Source organism: Saccopteryx bilineata, chromosome 10 (assembly GCF_036850765.1).
Source record: "Saccopteryx bilineata isolate mSacBil1 chromosome 10, mSacBil1_pri_phased_curated, whole genome shotgun sequence".
NCBI classification, from domain to species: Eukaryota; Metazoa; Chordata; class Mammalia; order Chiroptera; family Emballonuridae; genus Saccopteryx; species Saccopteryx bilineata.
The window spans coordinates 534,713-554,695 of NC_089499.1; the positions used below are offsets into that span (position 1 = coordinate 534,713).

Genomic DNA, 19,983 nt, shown 5'->3' on the forward strand with positions numbered 1-19,983 from the left:
CCGCAGGACACAGACAGGGAGATGCAGCAGAGGGACAGTGTGACAGGTGCTTCTGGAAAGCCTCTGAGTGACGGAGAAAGGGTTGGCCTGTCCTCGGTCCCACCGAGAATCCTGAGTGCACACTGGGGTCGGTGACCACGTCCACCTCGACGGCCACTCGAGCAGGACGGGCGCTGAGCAGGGACCAAGTCCGAGTGCCGTCCGGCCACGGCCGGATTTTTACGTGCTTCCAAAATGTGCTTGGTCTGCGTTACGTGTCAGAAACGCACGTGACGTGCTTCTGTGTTTACACACACACGTGTGTTCACACACGGTCCTCCAGCAGCCTGGCCCCCTCTCTTACCAGCATGCCAGCTGCACTTTCCAGAGCCGGCCGTGGTGGAGAGGTCACCCACAGGGGCCGTGAGTGACCCCGGGGGTGAGGGCAGTGACCCATCCGTGCTGCTTGTGTTAATTTTTTTTACTACGTCGAGGACTCTTTTAAACAAAAGTGTCCCAGAGACACAGCACCGTCCTTCAACGTGAGCAGTGCAGTGAAAGTAGTTAAGTGCCAGAGGCTTCCAGGAAGCCAGCCAGCTGCCCAGAGTCTCTCCTTTCTTTGGAGAACAAACATCATCTTCCTTCGGGGAGTCCCCTTCCTTCAGGGAGTCCCCTTCCCGTTTTATGCAGGGCAGTCAGAGCCCAGCGGAGGGGTAGACACGCGAGGCCTCGCCGGGTTTCTCAGACTTTCCTGTGCCCCCCTCACCTGCAGGGCTCCCCAAAAGCACCCTCGGCTGTGTGCACCACCTGCGGGGGGGGGGGGCGGAGGGGCCCCGGGATGTGCCTTTCTCACAGATCCCCGTGAACCTGGCCGATGGGGACCACACTCGGAGGAACTGTTCTGAGCGACGTTCTCTGCTCTCCCTGCTCAGACTTTGATTTGTGGCAGAAACAGAAAGTAACCTTGTCTCCTCCATTTCAGCGCTCACCTTGACGAGACCTGAGCTGCCAGGACCCCGAGGCCACCTGTGTCCTGTGCCCTCCTCGGCCACGGTCTGGGGCCGGCTTGGTGAGTCTGCGTCACCTCCCTGACTCACTCCTCAGCCCCGGCTCCTACGTCCCTAGGGAGCCAGGCACGCGGTATATTTTCAATAAACGTGTTGTCTCAACAAACGCGGAGACTCCGATGAGCTGTGTCAACTTGTTTTGGAAGGAGACACGATGTAAGTGACTGAAATTAACCGGAAAACAAAGTCGGCAGCTTAATAGAATGAGTAATTAATAACAAGTACAGGGAGGTGTGAGGTCCTCACACTTCCCAAACTACAGGTGCAGATGATTAATTTCAAGCTTCCAAATACTAGGAATTTCCCCAGGGAGTAAACTAGTCACTCCCGGACCATGTAAGTTCCTGAGACGACCTAAAGTCTAAGACGCCTCTGTCCTTAGCGCTCCAACGTCCCACAGAGGTCAGATGATACCTTTCCTTTCAAAACAAATGCGAGTTTTCTGCATTCACCCTCAACGAGAGACTCTGTTCAGGATCACGGGTCACGAAGGGGGAGACACACTCCCAACTGTCCCCCAGAAACGGCCAGGTGACAATGTCTGCACGGAGATGGAACCGTAAATGCCACCAAGAAGGCTGGGAAGTGGAGAAAGTCAGAGTATGGAATGACTCTTTTTTTTTTTTAGATTTTCAGGCAGCAAGAAATTCAACTCCGTGAACGAGCTCATCAGAGCTTACACCGCGTCATAAATTATGGATCGCGCCTTCCTGGCATCGGACTGCGGGAGGCGCGCCCTCGCCGCCCTCCGCCCGCGTTCCGTTCACTTCTCTGCACAGAGGAGACGCCGCGGTCCGCCTGCCCCTCGCCCACCCGCCCCCGGTTCTGCCGCGAGCGTCAGGGAGGAGGCTACACAGAAACACAGCACGTTCCGGGCTTTTAATAGGAAGCCTCAGGTAGAAATCTATATAAAAAAATCAATCTCATGTATTTCCAAGAAATGGCTGCAATAAATTAAGTAGAGAAAATGATGGGCACGAGAAGCCAGGGAAACGAGAACGAAACTCCGGTCAGCAAGGACCGCCCGCGCGTCCCGGGGCACGAGCGTCCCGGGGCCGAGCGTCCCGGGGCCGAGCGTCCCGGGGCCGAGCGTCCCGGGGCCGAGCGTCCCGGGGCCGAGCGTCCTGGGGGCGTGGACACGCGGAGGAAGGCTGGACGCCCCGCCTCTGGGAGCGACGTCCAAGGGACACGCGGGACACAGCGCTCAGGCACCGCCCACCGGGAATGTGCTAGAATGTGGTCGCTGGGGCGGGGCGTCCCCTCCGGGGCGCAAGTTCACCCGAAACATTCTGTCACGCTCCGCCCCTCCCCCCGCTGCCCCGAGTCAGGGCTCCGGGACATCGCCCACTCCAAGCTGCCCCCTCGCCGGACCCGCTCGTCCGCCTGTTTGGTCACCGCCGTCCATGCCACAGCCCGTATGAGCTTTACCCGGACCACGTCACTCCCGCACCAACCCCTCGGGACAGCGGGACAGCTTACTCCGTCTCAGGCGAACCCCAACATGGTTTCCGTGGTGACCGTGGTCTCCCAGGCCCCCACTTCAGACTCCATGTCCCCCCCCCACACACACACATCAGAAGCTGCAGGCCCCGGCTTTCCTCCCGGGCCTCACGTCAGCCAGACCCCCCACACCCAGCTCTTGGTTCCCGCCCGGCCACCTCCAGGAAGGGTCTCCATCCAGTCCGTGGCCGGACCCGGGCTTCTCACTTCCAGTTCTCGCCCAACGTGACTTCCTAACCAGGCCCTTCTTGAAGTCCTTCCACCGCTGTCTTCTTGACTTGCTTGCTCCTGTCCATCCCTCTGCGAGCGCCTCAGGGCGGGGCCGCACCGCCTTGTTCACCCCGGGGGGGGGGGGGGCGCCTGACGCCTGGCCGGGCGGTCAGCCAGGCTGCGTCCCCAGGGCGGCCGTGGTCAGTACCCCTCCACCTGCTCCGCTCAAATCCTACCTCTCCCCCCCTTTGAACCTGGTCACCAGGGCAACTCACAGGAGGCCACGGGGGTGAAGGGAAAGTGAGGGTCAGCAGCACCCAAGCCTAGGGTTTCAGCTTCCCTCTTGCTGGCTGGAATCTTCCCTCTTGAAATCTTGTCACGTTCACATCTTGACTTTCTCTTTGGCCACCACCGTGCTTTGGGAGAACCCCAACTGGCCCAGGAGGACAGAGCCCGGGGAAGGCCCTTGTGACCCAACACAGACGCAGCGCCCGGCCTCTGGGCCACGGGAGCTCGGCCCCACCCGCCGTCCGGCACAGGACAGGGGAGCAGACACACCCGCCCAGCCTCTCCCCAGTTTCCAACCCGCGAACCCAGAGCCAAAGCGATTGTTCCACGCTGTTAACTAGTGTCTGCGATGCAGCGACAGTGGTGGAAACAGTAGGCGCCCAATTAATGTGTGATGAGTGAACAAATATTGAAACGACACACCTGGGGGGGCAACACCAGGAAAGGAGGAGCAGCTGAGACCCGGGCGGCCGGCGCTCTGCACACACACCTACCCCGCTGTGCCGGTGACGCACGGACAGAGGACCACACTGACCCAGGGGCTCGATGGGTCCTGCCTGCGAGGCTTGGGAAGGGTCCCACAGCGAGGGACACAGAGGGGACACCAGTGGTGAGTGTCAGGGGTTCCAGGTGAGGGAGGGCACTCCAGCCGGAGGACCCAGAAACGCTGAGCGCTCCGAGAACTGTTTCTTTTAACTGTGAGTCAAATGCAATGAACGTTAGGGGCGCTCACACCCACTCCCGACAGAGTTGCAGCGGTCCCCAGACTTACGTCGAGAGAAAACTCCCGTTTTTCTTATCTAACGTATTATTTTTTAAAAAAACGCAAAGGCAGTAAGTGTGCAGTGATGCTGCCGGTTTCCACAACTGCATCAATATTCTTTTTCTTTGAATTTTCAGTGCAAGAGGGCCTGGGCTGCAGGTGGGGTTTCTGGCGTGGGTGAGCAACGCTGTGGACCAAACACGCACCGCGTGGGCGGAGACACCCAGCGCGTGAGACCTGTGTGCTGGGCCTGGCAGGTAGGAAGTCACATGCTGACCTGGGACCAGACACGGGTCTGCAGCAGAGTCATCAGTCAGCTGCCCTCCTGAACTCAGCACGCCCCACCTGTCTGTCAAGTGACCTTGATTTTCATAGTCCACAGAAGTCGTTATTTCTTCTTCTTCTTCTTCTTTTCCAACTGAGAGGAAGGGAGGCAGAGACAGACTCCTGCATTTGCCCTAACCAGGATCCGCCTGGCAACCCCTGTCTGGGGCAGTTGTTCTGCCCATCTGGGGCCTTGCTCCCAACTGAGCTATTTTTAGTGCCTGAGGAGGAGGCTCCACAGAGCCGTCCTCAGCAACAGGGGCCGATATGCTTGAACCAATCAAGCCATGGCTGTGGGAGGAGAAGAGAGAGAAAGGAGAGGGGGGAGGGGTGGAGAAGTAGATAGTCACTTCTCCTGTGTGCCCTGACCGGGAATCAAACCCAGGACTTCCACACACCAGGCTGATGCTCTACCACTGAGCCAACTGACCAGGGCCCATAAAAGTCATACCTGAAATACAAATTTAACACCTGCATGGTCACCTGCAAAATTTAGCTGATATAATTTCAGAAAACATTTGAAAGCAGCTATTTCTTTAATGATATTTGGGTAGAATTTATATATTTAAGATTTAAATAATGTAAAATTCAATTAGTTGTTGTAAAAAAATGAAAGGCCTTTTCTCATTCCTCATCTCTTTCCCTTTTAATCCAGTCTTAATACTCTCCAGGATCCAGGCAACATGGTGAGAACAGTTCACATTAGAAACAACCCTGGCCGGCCCTGGCCGGTTGGCTCAGTGGTGGAGTGTCGGCCTGGCGTGCAGGAGTCCCAGGTTCGATTCCCAGCCAGGGCACACAGGAGAAGCGCCCATCTGCTTCTCCACCCCTCCCCCTCTCCTTCCTCTCTGTCTCTCTCTTCCCCTCCCGCAGCCAAGGCTCCATTGGAGCAAAGATGGCCTGGGCGCTGGGGATGGCTCCTTGGCCTCTGCCCCAGGCGCTAGAGTGGCTCTGGTCACAACAGAGCGACGCCCCGGAGGGGCAAAGCGTTGCCCCCTGGTGGGCGTGCCGGGTGGATCCGGGTCGGGCGCATGCGGGAGTCTGTCTGACTGTCTCTCCCTGTTTCCAGCTTCAGAAAAATACAAAAAAAAAAAAAAAAGAAAAGAAAGAAACAACCCTGGGCTTGGCCGGTTGGCTCAGTGGTAGAACATCAGCCTGGCATTTGGAAGTCCCAGGTTCGATTCCCAATCAGGGCACACAGGAGAGGCACCCATCTGCTTCTCCTTCCCCTCTCTCCTTCTCTCTCTCTCCCTCCCAGAGCCATGACTTGATTAGAGTGAGTTAGCCTCAGGCACTGAGGATGGCTCCGTGGCTTCCGCCTCAGGTGCTAAGAAGAGCTCAGTTGCCAAGCAACAGCCCCAGATGGGCAGAGCATTGCTCCCTCGTGGGCTTCCTGGGTGGATCCCGGGCTGAGCACATGCAGGGTTCTTTCTGTCTCTGCCTTCCCTCCTCTCCCTGAAAAAAAAACAAAACAACCCCAGCCTCAGCAGGGCCCCCGTCTGAGACCCCACGGAGAAACCGTTAGAGTAGAAGCCTCTGTACGCAATCCTACTTTTATCTTTGTGACTTCAGTCACTGAGGTCCACCAAGAGGCAACCAGAGCGCCAGAGAAACGGCAGGGACGGGGCTGCAGGGAGTCTGTGCAAAGGAAACCCCAGGAAGACCGGCCGTTTGGTCGACTGAGCCCGTGTGCCAGGCCAGTGCTGCCCAACGGGAGGACGAGCCCTGCCCGGAGGGCTTTCTGACTCGTGTCACTTGCAAGGCAGCCAGGACCCAGGGGTGACTGACGTGCCTGGTGTCACACCCAGGGCAGGGGAGGGGGAGAGGCAGACCCACAACCTGACCCCATCTGTCTGACTCTGCTGCTTTGCCCTTTCCAGGGGCTACAATTAAACCGAGAAGCAAGTAAAACTTACTGTTAACTCACCCGACAGTGAATAAGGTGCATAGTCATTAGCATACTGCCTGCCAATCAGGCATGAATAATTCATGGCCATAATCACACAAGTACACAGAGAAAGGTAACTGCCTGTGGTGAGCAGGGCGGGGTGAGTGCCTCTGGAGTGGGGAGGGGGGACACTTTCCCACGAGCCCACTCCAAACGCAGCGTCTTGGACAGACGTCTCTCGATCACCTCACTCCCCCCTAAAGGCTGTGGTGTCACGCGCCCTCCCCTACGGGGCCCCTTCCTCTCTCCAGCTGGGCGCGTCGGCAAAGTGGGGGTGCAGGTGGGCAGCCCAGAGAGGGACGGGGGGCTGCTCTGCTCCCTGGGGCTCAGGCACAGTTGCTCCCGCGCCTCCATGTCCCCGGTGAGGACAAGGACACCTGCTCTGTGGACACCTGTACTGTGGACACCGGCTCTGTGGACACCGGCTCTGTGGACACCTGCTCTGTGGACACCTGCACTGTGGACACCGGCTCTGTGGACCCTGCTCTGTGCACACCTGCACTGTGGACACCTGCTCTGTGCACACCGGCTCTGTGGACACCTGCACTGTGGACACCGGCTCTGTGCACACCGGCTCTGTGGACACCTGCTCTGTGGACACCTGCACTGTGGACACCTGCTCTGTGCACACCGGCTCTGTGGACACCTGCACTGTGGACACCGGCTCTGTGCACACCGGCTCTGTGGACACCTGCTCTGTGCACACCGGCTCTGTGGGCACCTGCACTGTGGACACCGGCACTGTGGACACCGGATCTGTGCACACCTGCACTGTGGACACCTGCACTGTGGACACCTGCACTGTGGACCCTGCACTGTGGACGCCTGCTCTGTGGACGCCTGCACTGTGGACTTCTGCTCTGTGGACGCCTGCTCTGTGGACCCTGCACTGTGGACTTCTGCACTGTGGACTTCTGCTCTGTGGACACCGGCTCTGTGCACACCTGCACTGTGGACACCTGCACTGTGGACGCCTGCTCTGTGGGCGCCTGCACTGTGGACGCCTGCACTGTGGGCGCCTGCTCTGTGGACGCCTGCTCTGTGGACGCCGGCTCTGTGCACGCCTGCTCTGTGCACGCCTGCTCTGTGGACGCCTGCACTGTGCACACTGCACTGTGGACGCCTGCACTGTGCACGCCTGCACTGTGGACGCCTGCACTGTGGACGCCGGCTCTGTGGGCACCTGCACTGTGCGCACCTGCTCTGTGGACACCTGCACTGTGGACACCTGCTCTGTGGACACCGGCTCTGTGGACACCGGCTCTGTGGACCCTGCACTGTGGACACCGGCTCTGTGGACACCGGCTCTGTGGACACCTGCTCTGTGGACACCTGCTCTGTGGACCCTGCACTGTGGACACCTGATCTGTGGACACCGGCACTGTGGACACCGTCTCTGTGGACACCTGCACTGTGGACACCGGCTCTGTGGACACCTGCTCTGTGGACACCTGCACTGTGGACACCTGCACTGTGGACACCTGCTCTGTGCACACCGGCTCTGTGGACACCTGCACTGTGGACACCTGCACTGTGCACACCTGCTCTGTGGACACCTGCACTGTGGACACCTGCTCTGTGCACACCGGCTCTGTGCACACCGGCTCTGTGGACACCTGCACTGTGGACACCGGCACTGTGGACACCGGCTCTGTGCACACCTGCACTGTGGACACCTGCACTGTGGACACCTGCTCTGTGGACACCTGTACTGTGGACACCTGCTCTGTGCACACCGGCTCTGTGGACACCTGCACTGTGGACACCGGCTCTGTGCACACCGGCTCTGTGGACACCTGCTGTGTGCACACCGGCTCTGTGCACACCGGCTCTGTGGGCACCTGCACTGTGGACACCGGCACTGTGGACACCGGCTCTGTGCACACCTGCACTGTGGACACCTGCACTGTGGACACCTACACTGTGGACCCTGCACTGTGGACGCCTGCTCTGTGGACGCCTGCACTGTGGACTTCTGCTCTGTGGACGCCTGCTCTGTGGACCCTGCACTGTGGACTTCTGCACTGTGGACTTCTGCTCTGTGGACACCGGCTCTGTGCACGCCGGCTCTGTGCACGCCTGCTCTGTGCACGCCTGCTCTGTGGACGCCTGCACTGTGCACACTGCACTGTGGACACCTGCTCTGTGGACACCTGCACTGTGGACACCGGCTCTGTGGACACCTGCACTGTGGGCACCTGCACTGTGGACACCTGCACTGTGGACACCGGCTCTGTGGGCACCTGCACTGTGGGCACCTGCACTGTGGACACCGGCTCTGTGGGCACCTGCACTGTGGGCACCTGCTCTGTGGACACCGGCTCTGTGCACACTGCACTGTGCACACTGCACTGTGGACACCTGCACTGTGGACACCGGCTCTGTGGGCACCTGCACTGTGGACACCGGCTCTGTGGACACCTGCACTGTGGGCACCTGCTCTGTGGACACCGGCTCTGTGCACACTGCACTGTGCACACTGCACTGTGGACACCTGCTCTGTGGACACCGGCTCTGTGGGCACCTGCACTGTGGACACCTGCACTGTGCACACTGCACTGTGCGCACCTGCACTGTGGACACCTGCACTGTGGACACCAGCTCTGTGGACACCTGCACTGTGGACACCTGCTCTGTGGACACCTGCTCTGTGCACACCGGCTCTGTGCACACCGGCTCTGTGGACACCTGCACTGTGGACACCTGCACTGTGGACACCTGCTCTGTGCACACCGGCTCTGTGCACACCGGCTCTGTGGACACCTGCACTGTGGACACCTGCACTGTGGACACCTGCTCTGTGCACACCTGCACTGTGGACACCTGCACTGTGCACACTGCACTGTGCGCACCTGCACTGTGGACACCTGCACTGTGGACACCAGCTCTGTGGACACCTGCACTGTGGACACCTGCTCTGTGGACACCTGCTCTGTGCACACCGGCTCTGTGCACACCGGCTCTGTGGACACCTGCACTGTGGACACCTGCACTGTGGACACCTGCTCTGTGCACACCGGCTCTGTGCACACCGGCTCTGTGGACACCTGCACTGTGGACACCTGCACTGTGGACACCTGCTCTGTGCACACCTGCACTGTGGACACCTGCACTGTGGACACCTGCACTGTGGACACCTGCTCTGTGGACACCTGCTCTGTGCACACCTGCACTGTGGACACCTGCTCTGTGGACACCTGCTCTGTGCACACCTGCACTGTGGACACCTGCACTGTGGACACCTGTACTGTGGACACCTGCTCTGTGCACACCGGCTCTGTGGACACCTGCACTGTGGACACCGGCTCTGTGGACACCTGCTCTGTGGACACCTGCTCTGTGGACACCTGCTCTGTGCACACCTGCTCTGTGGACACCGGCACTGTGGACACCTGCACTGTGGACACCTGCACTGTGGACACCGGCTCTGTGGACACCTGCACTGTGGACACCTGCACTGTGGACACCGGCTCTGTGGACACCTGCTCTGTGGACACCTGCACTGTGGACACCGGCTCTGTGCACACCGGCTCTGTGGACACCTGCACTGTGCACACCTGCACTGTGGACACCGTCTCTGTGGACACCTGCACTGTGGACACCGTCTCTGTGGACACCTGCACTGTGGACACCGGCTCTGTGGACACCTGCTCTGTGGACACCTGCACTGTGGACACCGGCTCTGTGCACACCGGCTCTGTGGACACCTGCACTGTGGACACCTGCACTGTGGACACTGTCTCTGTGGACACCTGCACTGTGGACACCTGCTCTGTGCACACCTGCACTGTGCACACCTGCACTGTGGACACCGTCTCTGTGGACACCTGCACTGTGGACAGGGTGGAAATGCCCACTTCCTCGGCCCAGTCTCAGTTGTTTTGAAAGTTAACCTCTTGCAGCGCCTCCATTCTCTTTCCCAATGTCCTAGTTTATCGAACCCTGTGGGCACCGTAGTCACGGCAACATGAATGACAGCTGAGTTTTCACGTTGCAAACTGACGCCTGGGCTCCTGGGGGTCCCCTGCTGCTTCTCACGCACCTGCTGGTCCCGGGGCCGGGCTGAGCCCACAGGCAAACCAGTGGACGGTGTGCACACCTTCCCTGCAGACGGGAAGCAGGACATCGATCCCGTCCCGAGCACCCAGGTCCTGCCGCTGGTGGCCTCACACACACTCCGCCAGCTCCTCCCGTTCCGGGAAGGTCAGCAGCTGGAGGTGAACCGGGAGCTCCGGGGGCGGGAGGCGAGCGCAGGCTGGGGCCGCAGCGTGTGCCGAAGGCTGGACTGACTGACGCTCGTCACCGTGAGTGGCAGTGCCTCCCGAGGGGGTGGCACCGGGGACGGGGAGGGGGCAGGCTGTCACGGGAGCGGCAGGCAGGTCCCCGCAGAGACACAGGCTCCTCTGTGATAAGTGAGGCTGCGAGGGGACCCGACGGGGCGGAGGTGAAGCCATCGCCATCGGGCAAATGGGTCCCTCTCTCCTCTAAAGCCCGAGGGCGGAGGAGGGGCCGCCTCACCGATGTGCTGTGTTCCCCACTCCTGGACGCGCCCTCCCAGAGCCAGGCCGGCGACCAGCAGCCTGGCAGAACCGCCCAGCGGGTCTCCGTCCGACCCGGTTCTGCTCACAGATGCGAGTTCAGATTCTGCTCTGAAGTGATCTCAGGGAGTGAATGGCCCCGTGTTTCCCAAAAGGCCGAGGTGGCGGAGCGGAGCGTGTCCTGAGCTTTTAAATGACAGGAAGCTGCTCACACACTCGGGAGGAGACGAATGTAAAACTACGTGAGCCTGACCAGGCAGCGGTGCAGTGGATAGAGTGTCGGACTGGGATGCGGAGGACCCAGGTTCAAAACTACAAGGTCTCTCGCTTGACCGCGGGCTCACCAGCTTGAGTGCAGGGTCAAAGCTCTGACCCGATGGTCGCTGGCTTGAGCAAGGGGTCACTCACTCAGCTGGAGCCCCCAGTCGAGGCACATATGAGAAAGCAATCAATGAACAACTAAGGAGCCACAGCTATGAGTTGATGCTTCTCATCTCTCTCCCTTCCTGTCTGTCTGTCCCTGTCTGTCCCTCTGTTTCTGTCACACACACAAAAAGAACGTTAAGGTGTCTACAAACCGTCTAAGGCACCGTTTTCGGTGGACAGTTCTGTGAGTTCTGACAGAGGAATGAGGTCATATGACCATGTCACAATCAAGGTCGAGAAGGATTCCTTCTCACAAGTCCCCCAGTGCAGACCTGGCGGCCACGGGCTGTCGGGTGAGTGTCCAGTGCAGGTGTCCTCAGTGGAGTCACCGTCTCCACCCCCCCCACCCTGTCCAGTGCAGGTGTCCTCAGTGGAGTCACCGTCTCCACCCCCCCCACCCTGTCCAGTGCAGGTGTCCTCAGTGGAGTCACCGTCTCCACCCCCCCCACCCTGTCCAGTGCAGGTGTCCTCAGTGGAGTCACCGTCTCCACCCCCCCCACCCTGTCCAGTGCAGGTGTCCTCAGTGGAGTCACCGTCTCCACCCCCCCACCCTGTCCAGTGCAGGTGTCCTCAGTGGAGTCACCGTCTCCACCCCCCCACCCTGTCCAGTGCAGGTGTCCTCAGTGGAGTCACCGTCTCCACCCCCCCCACCCTGTCCAGTGCAGGTGTCCTCAGTGGAGTCACCGTCTCCACCCCCCCCACCCTGACGAGCAGTGTTGGCTGTTCTCTGTGCCCAGCGCTGTGCCCTTTTCAGGAATGCCATGGAAACAGAACCCGGCTGCATATCTCCTTCAGGGCACTTGAAACACTGGCTGCTACCTCTGTGCAAACATGCACTGAGAATTACCGTATTTCCCCATGTAGAAGACACATTAACTTGGGGGCCCAAAATTTGAAAAAAGAATGTATTACATAAAGCTATTGAACTCAGGTTTTATTCATCATAAAATGCATACAAGTCATCATCCCTGTCCAAACTCCCATCGGTTAGCTTGTCCTCTTCTGTGTCTGACAACGCAACCGTTTTCAACAATGAGCACAAGAATAAGCGCAAAGAAGCGGGAAATGCAAGTAAAAAAATCTACAACCATTGTACAAGATGCGCCGTATAAGATGGACTTTAGACCCCAAATTTTTCGAAAATGGGTGTGTCTTATACATGGGGATATATGGTAGTTAATCCATTTTAGAAGCATTGTCTACAATGTAGTTAACCTTTTTATACCTACCATCCACTTTTGTATCTCTCTTAGGAGTACAACTTTCTAACCGCCCACCGGTTCCACAGTCATGATGGTTTATCAAGTAGGGAAGTAACTTTACGTTATAAAATTTATAAAGCAGAATTACAGCAAGTTAAAGTATATAATAATAATTACCAAGTACTTTATGTCGGATTTTTGCTAAGTTTGGCAGAATCAATCTTTATAAAACAACTTACTATAGTTGGTTTTAAATAAATCTATCTTTTTATTTATACTTTGGTTGCTCCGCTACCGCCCACCATGAAAGCTGGAACGCCCACTCGTGGGCTACGGTAGGGACCAGGTTGACGACCACTGGTCTACATCATGGCAGCTGTTAATATTTGGAATGAACCTTTTACCATTCCTTCCTCTTAAAAGCAGTTGAGTTTCTACAGCATTAAATGCTGCATGGAACATAAAACAATTTTAATGTGTTTAATTAGAAGCAATGGGCCGTTTTCTGAGCCGAGGCTCCTGCAGTCAAACCTCCACCGTCGTCGTAAGCAACACCGTTCGCGTGAAAGCCTCACTTTAAAAATAATTGGTTAATGCGTTTTAAATATATCACCCGGGGACGCAGCAAAGCTGAACAGCCTTTAAAATGTGCCGGCCGGCAGTTTCTTCCCGCGAGCCGGGCCTGGCTGCGTTCTCTGGGGTCGTTCTCGATTTCACTTTGCTTCAAGCAGGGAGGAGCCTCCCGTTCTAATTCAGGCCCGGAAGACACGTGGGTGTGAGGACACGCGTGCACGCCGCCGCACGGAAGCGTCCATACCTCGGGGAAACGCCACAGGACGCGGAGAAGGAGGGGCCCAGAAAAAGGCGTTAACGGCGTCTCCTGGGTAACGGGTGATAACACATACATACACGGAGAACGTGAGAAGCAAAATGATCTCAAATCAAAACAACACGACTTTGCTCCGTGCCGACAGCGGTCTTGTCACCGTTCGGTATCCAGGTTGGCTGGTGACGCATGCGGACCTCTGACTTGAGTTGACTTAATAAATTAGTACTTTATACATTGTAAGCACTCGCCCTGTCAACAACACTAACAGCAGCCATCCTCCACTTGATGTGGAAGTTTCCGTCAGCTTCCAAGGGGAGAGGCAGACCCTCCCCAGGCACAGGGAGGCGCCTCCCAGACCACATGGCCCCCTGCGTGGTTCCCGCTGCCATCTACCCGTGCAGAACACCACGGTCCCACCCACAGCCTGGCCTCTCCCAAGTCCCAACCCATCACCGTCCAGGTGCGCAGACACTGTGTCCGGCCCGGGCTGAGCCGTCCCTGCCTCCCCGTCGTCCTCCTTCAGTGACGTCCCGTCTCCCTGCGCGGTGCCCGGGCTGAGCCGTCCCTGCCTCCCCGTCCTCCTCCTTCAGTGACGTCCCGTCTCCCTGCGCGGTGCCCGGGCTGAGCCGTCCCTGCCTCCCCGTCCTCCTCCTTCAGTGACGTCCCGTCTCCCTGCGCGGTGCCCGGGCTGAGCCGTCCCTGCCTCCCCGTCGTCCTCCTTCAGTGACGTCCCGTCTCCCTGCCCGGTGCCCGGCCTGAGCCGTCCCTGCCTCCCCGTCCTCCTCCTTCAGTGACGTCCCGTCGCCCTGCGCGGTGCCCGGCCTGAGCCGTCCCTGCCTCCCCGTCCTCCTCCTTCAGTGACGTCCCGTCTCCCTGCCCGGTGCCCGGGCTGAGCCGTCCCTGCCTCCTCGTCCTCCTCCTTCAGTGACGTCCTGTCTCCCTGCGCGGCCACTGACCCTGCCTGGTGCCCAGGACGGACGCTGAGGGTCTGCCCTTGACTCCTTCCTGTCCTCTCGTAGCTCAGATCTTTAACTGGTCAGCTTGGGGGTCCCGACAGCCAGAGGGAGTGAGTGGCCGCAGCGCTGCAGGTGGGGTCCGGAGCTCAGACGCTGCCCCTCCCTGCGCTCGCCCACCCCGACACACGCGGTCAAGTCGGCCCTCCACACTTTTAGCTCAATCTCTTTATCGGTTTAATTCCCTGTAAACTTACAATCAAGAGCCTCTGCCTCTTGCAGTCCCCGCCGTGAGGACATGTGGACCTGTCATTGTGCAAAGCACTGAAGTCCCCAGGACACAGTCCGTATTTAATTTACAGAGAGGATTAAAATTATTTAAAATATTTTTGGGGCCCCAGAATAGCAGTATTTTTACAGGGAGACTTAACTTCCAGCACCGTCAAAATGAACTAGTTTTACCATAACCCTCTGCTTCAGGGGTCCCCAAACTTTTTACACAGGGGGCCAGTTCACTGTCCCTCAGACCGTTGGAGGGCCGCCACATACAGTGCTCCTCTCACTGACCACCAATGAAAGAAGTGCCCCTTCCGGATGTGCGGCGGGGGGGGGGGGGCGGATAAATGGCCTCAGGGGGCCGCAGCAGCCCACGGGCCATAGTTTGGGGATGCCTGCTCTACTTATTTAATCTGGCTTGCAGAAAAGTTAACTCCAGGTCAATATCCAGCTTCCGGCTGCAGAAGTCCGTTCTGTCCGGCACCACCAGGCTCACTTCCACGAGGTCACGCTCCCGACGCAGGGTCTGCGTGAGCGAGGTCCTGTGGACGGCAGACCGGGTCATCACCAGCTCAGGCCAGTACCGCGGGGGCCCGCCATCTAACAAAGCAGGTCGGCCTGGGGGTCTGCGGTCCGACTCGGCGATTCTGGAAAAGCAAACCCACCTTTCCTGGGCTGCGACTTCCTATTTGTCTCTCTTCTCCTCACCCACGAGAATACTCCGGGTCCCGCCTCAAGGGCTGGGGACCCCACTAAGATGCTGGGTCCCGTGCCCGGGGCCTCGAAGGAGCTCCGTGGTTACAGCCCAGAGTCCGAGGTGCTCGGAGCCGAACCCTGACGTGTGACCTCGAGTGATCACTCGACGCCCTGTGCTTCAGCTCCCGCTCGTACACGAGGTGACAACATGCCGTCCCCATCCCAGTGTCACAGGGATATTTCAGGGACGGGCTGATGCATGTGGACTCCGCACCCGGGGCTCCTTCTTCTACGACGGTTACTGTCAACTCGGACGGCCAAAGCCTCACGAATTCGTGATCTCACAGCTCCGGAGTCGGCAGCGCAACGTGGTGGGGCGTCTCCCTGGCTAAAACCGGGGGTGTCGGGGCTGGGTTCCTGTGGAAGGTTCTAGAATCACGTCCGGCTCCTTCCTGTGGAATCAGTCCCGTGGTTGCAGGACAGAGGACCCTGTGGGCCCCTGCCTCGTGGCGGAGTCGGAAATGCCTTTGCTAGCGGCCCCTCTGCCATCCTTGAAGCCTGTGGTCCAGCCGGGTCCTGCTCGCTCCAGAAACCTCGCCCGCCTCCTCGCCGGCTTGCGGGCATCTCTCTTTCTCTCCTCATCCCCCTTTCAGGGCTCCGGTGAGCCCGTGAGCCCCCCCCCCCAGACACCCTGGACAGTGTCCTATGTGACAGCCACCTGGCTGGGCACCCCAAGTCCATCTACAACGTAACTACCTTCTGTCGTGTGTTACGATGTAACCAGAGGTTTCCAGGACAAGAACACGGACGTCTCTGGGGACATCCTTCTGCTCATCACCACTTTTGAGCCCAACACCTGGCCCATCGCAAGCACTCGGTGAATAATAGTGGCCGAATGCCAGGTTCAGCCTCTGCCAGGGACTGACCTCGCGCCCGACAGGGATCTGTGTGCTCCACCCACACGCTGGCCCTCAGGACGGGAAGCAGCACTAATCCATCACCCCACCGGCAACGAGGGTGTCAGACGCAGGACGGGGAGTCAGTGCCCTGCGCGGGCTCAGGACCGAGCGGAGAGGAGACCAGATCTTGGCCCGCTTTCCGCCCCCTCATTTTAATGACGCTAAGTCCCCTGGAAACCCAGAGAGCCTCTGCTCAGACAGGTGCCGGCCACGCCAAGCTTGCTCGGCACAGGACGTAGCGGTGCTGGTGTCCACCTGTCCTCTGGGGTCACGACACCACCTCCCCTCTGCCCGGGACGCTGGGCCGCCAGACACGCGCTGAGCCCGGGTCCGGGCCGGAATTCCTTATCGTTCCCGCGTGAGTCTCACCAGCCGACGGGGACAGAGAACCCTGTCTGAGATCCCACATTCCACGGGGAAGAGGGCCGCTAAGTCCCTAGCTTTAGATTTCAAAACCCGACTCCCACCCTCAGGAGGGGCCCACAGTCCACGCGTCCTACCTGGGTCTCAGACACCTCGCCCCCCACGGACCGGCTACTGCTTCCCCGTGGAACGCCCGCCTCCACGTGTGGACAATGAACCGTCAGGGGATCCCGAACGGGTGGTTGCCACTCTCTGCCACCCGGACCCCAGCCGGGCCAGAGCAGGACAGCCGGCAGAGGGAGGGGTTTCTCCTGGCCCAGCAGGACACCCCCCCTGGTCCGTCATCACCTGCACCTGCAGCCGGTGGTCCCCAGGCTGGGGTCCCGGTGACGGTGACACCCAGCCCACAAGGAGCTGCCACCCCCCTGAGCTCCTCCCAGCCCCTCCTCCTCCAGGATGGGGAATCGAGCCCCCTCTGCCCCTCCGACTCGGGGAGGGTTCACCCCAGCTCACTGTCCCCCCATGGAGGCCCCATCTCAGTTATTCCCGATGGAACCCACTCTGCTGGTGAACCCACTGTCACTCCGCTATGTGGAAGGGTGACAGGAACCAGCCACCCCGGGGGAGGGGGAACAAGCCACCGCCTGGGCGGACCCGGAGTACCTTCCGTCGTCCTGCACGGTCACCGCACCCCTCTTCCAGGAGGCCAGGGCCCGGGGGGCGGCCCGTGGCCGGCAGTCCAGGCCCACCTCGCTGCCCACCTGCGCCCGCACCAGCTTCCTCATGGGCGTCCGGGAGAAGTCGGGAGCGGAAGCTGCAGAGAGAGAGAGAGAGAGAGAGAGAGAGAGACACGGGCTCAGCGTCCGGCTCCACTCCGTCACGTCCCCGTCGGCCTCAACGGTTGATTCCGCGCTGGCCGCTCGTGAGGTTTGCCGACACACGGCGGTCGGGACTTGGTTCCCAGCCAACGACGGGCGTCACCCCGGGGTCTCAGGGTCAAATCTCACCCCCACCCCTGTGCTCTCGAGAGAGACACTTCATATGGAAATCTGGAGAGTTCACTGCAAAGGTTTAAAACAGCGCGGGCCTAAGCACGTCAAGATTAAAACCATTTGTCACAGCGCGGTCCTGGGTCCTGTCTGTGCCACAGGGACAGTGGGTGTCTGTCCTGCGTCCCCGAGAGCAGGGCCGTGGCCCCGGGCGTGGCGCTCGAGCCGCAGTCAGTGGAGGCTCAGTGCTGACGGAGCCTCTCCCGTAAAGATCAACAGGCTGTTGTAAAACGTTCCTACGGTGACGTCAACCTCCTCGTCTGAGGAATAGATGAACACGTGCGTTATTCTATCACGTGACCACATCGGGTTAAATACTGTCACTTGTACAGACCCCACGTTAGCTGATGACTTCCGGGATGCCAATCGGAAACACGGGGACATTCACCCCAGGTAACAGGGGCTCATTGAGGGAAATGACACGTTCATCAGAGGTCATCCTTGGACGCGAGTGTGGAGAAAACACTGAGAACTGAGAGCAACTCCCCAAATATCAAACCTGCTCGTTCTGTCCCATAGCAAAATCACGGGGCAGGTCATTTACTTTCCGGTGAGTGGAAATCGTACCACACGAGACTCTCTGTGGGGCTGTTGACAAAGGAGACGTGAATCCAGAGGCTGCTGGTCTTAAACATTGTGATTCTTAAAGAATGTTTTTTACTCAAACCAACCAAAATGACCTTTCTACTTCAATAAAATCATGAAAACAACAGCACCTCATGTTCTCCAATAAAAGGCTCAGGCGGCCTGCGGGTGCAGGTGCATCGTGGGAAAGACGCACGCCTGTGGTCAGGGGCCCAGCAGCGCATGGATCTGACCGCGTGTGCAGACCCCGTCCCCAGCGGACGCACCCCCTTCCCGGCGTGGTGGCCGGAGCCAGCGTGACAGCTGAGGGCCAGTCCTCCTGGGGCGGATGACACGTGCTTCTGTCCTCCGGAAACCAGGCCTGAGAGCCCTGCTTTCTGTTACATCAGGACGTCTCCACGCGACACCTGGCACTCGGGGCTGGATCACTGGTGGTGACAGGCTGGCCCGTGGGAGTTTCTGTGGGATACTCAGCCTCGCCGGCCTCTGCCCGCTCCAGGGCAGGAGCCCCGACCCCTCACTTGTGACAACCGAAAATGTCCCCAGACAGGTCCCAATGTCCCTGGAGCAAGATCATCCCCGGCTGGGGATGGCTGGCCAAGTCCATCCATCAGGGCCTCCCCGGGGCAGCCACGGGGGTGGGACCCATCGGCTCTGAGGGCCAGTGACACGCAGGACGTCCATCAGAGCAATAAAGGAAGTCACCTTTCTCCACCAGCCTGTCCCGGCAACGGAAAGTGAACACACGGTGGGCAGCACAGACACCTGACAGTCTGGTAGCACCGAGTCCCGGGCCGGGCTGAGCTGAAGTCCCAAGGTTCATTTTAGTTGCAGGAAACTGTAACCAATGTGCCTTCCATTCCTGTCCTTCCTCCTTCTTTCTTTCATTCCTCCCTTCCCTCCCTGATTTCTTCCTGTAGCCAACCTCCCTTCTTCCCTCCCTCTCTCCCTTCTTCCCTCCCTCTCTCCCTTCTTCCCTCCTTCTCTCCCTCCCTCCTTCCCTCCTTCCCTCCCTCTCTCCCTCCTTCTCTCCCTCCATCCTTCTCTCCCTCCCTCCCTCCTTCTCTCCTTCCCTCGTATGCTACACTCTGCCAGGCTCTCAATTACGACTGGATTTTCAGTCATTTGCAACTTGACAGTGTTTTCTGCCCACCTGCCCCAACCACGACAGGGCGGCTCTCCTCCCCGAGACCTGCAGTGCAGGGAGGCCGGAGAAACCTCAGCCTTTCAGGGACGGAGTCGGGGCTGCTCAGAGCTTCCTTGCGCCCAGCGCCGGACGCCTCTAGCCAGGTTACGGAAGAAAAGGCAGCTCCTTCAGACTCGTCCTTGAAGCCGGGACGCCCGCCTGTGCCCAGCAGCGGAGCACACCACAGCGGCACCGTCTCTGGACGGGGCTGCTTGGCCGTAGCCACCGGGTCGGGTCAGGAGACGGTGCTGCCCCGTGGGCACCGTCTCCCCGGCTGGGGGGCCTCGTGTGGCCGTAACCCCCTGCCTCCCCCGAGAAGTCACTGGACAGCGGGCTTGGCTCGGACACCGGACTGACTGCAGCTGCCGTTAGACACAGGGATACGGAAGGAAGTCTCTGCGCTGCGAGCACCACGGAGGGTTTGAGGCCGACGCCGGGGCTTACCCAGGACCTTGAGCTCCGCGCCGGAGTAGACACGCCCGTGCTTGTTCTCCGCCACGCACTGGAACATGCCTGAGTCCGCCACGCTCAGGTTGGCCACGGTGAGGGCTCCGTTCTCTATCTGTGTCCTCGCCTGGGCGGGGGCGAGAGTCTCGCTTGTCAACGTGCCCGCCCCGTCCGGGGACAGTGACCCCAGGGGCCGACACCTCTTCCCACACAGACCCCCGGCGTGTCTTCAGGTGACCACGCACTCGGACGCGAAATGTAAACTCTCCCTTTTTCAAAAACGTGGGCCTGAGTTACGTAACCACTGCACACTGGAAATACTGATACACAGCCTTTGTCTGAATGTGTATCAGTAAGATAAGTAACAAAGGCAGGGGTAAAATGTTGCAGCCACT

General features: G+C 59.3%; 1 protein-coding gene across 2 annotated transcripts in view; it reads right to left on the reverse strand.

The window, feature by feature from the left end:
• Positions 1-19,983, reverse strand: part of CNTN3 (contactin 3) — a 211,075-nt gene that overhangs the window by 43,296 nt on the left and 147,796 nt on the right. For both annotated transcript variants that reach the window (XM_066244550.1, XM_066244549.1), the window contains exons 10-11: positions 19,586-19,715; positions 16,985-17,135 (exon numbers count right to left, since the gene is read on the reverse strand). In XM_066244550.1, coding sequence (XP_066100647.1) covers positions 16,985-17,135; positions 19,586-19,715 — 281 coding nt within the window. The remainder of the gene's footprint in view (positions 1-16,984; positions 17,136-19,585; positions 19,716-19,983) is intronic.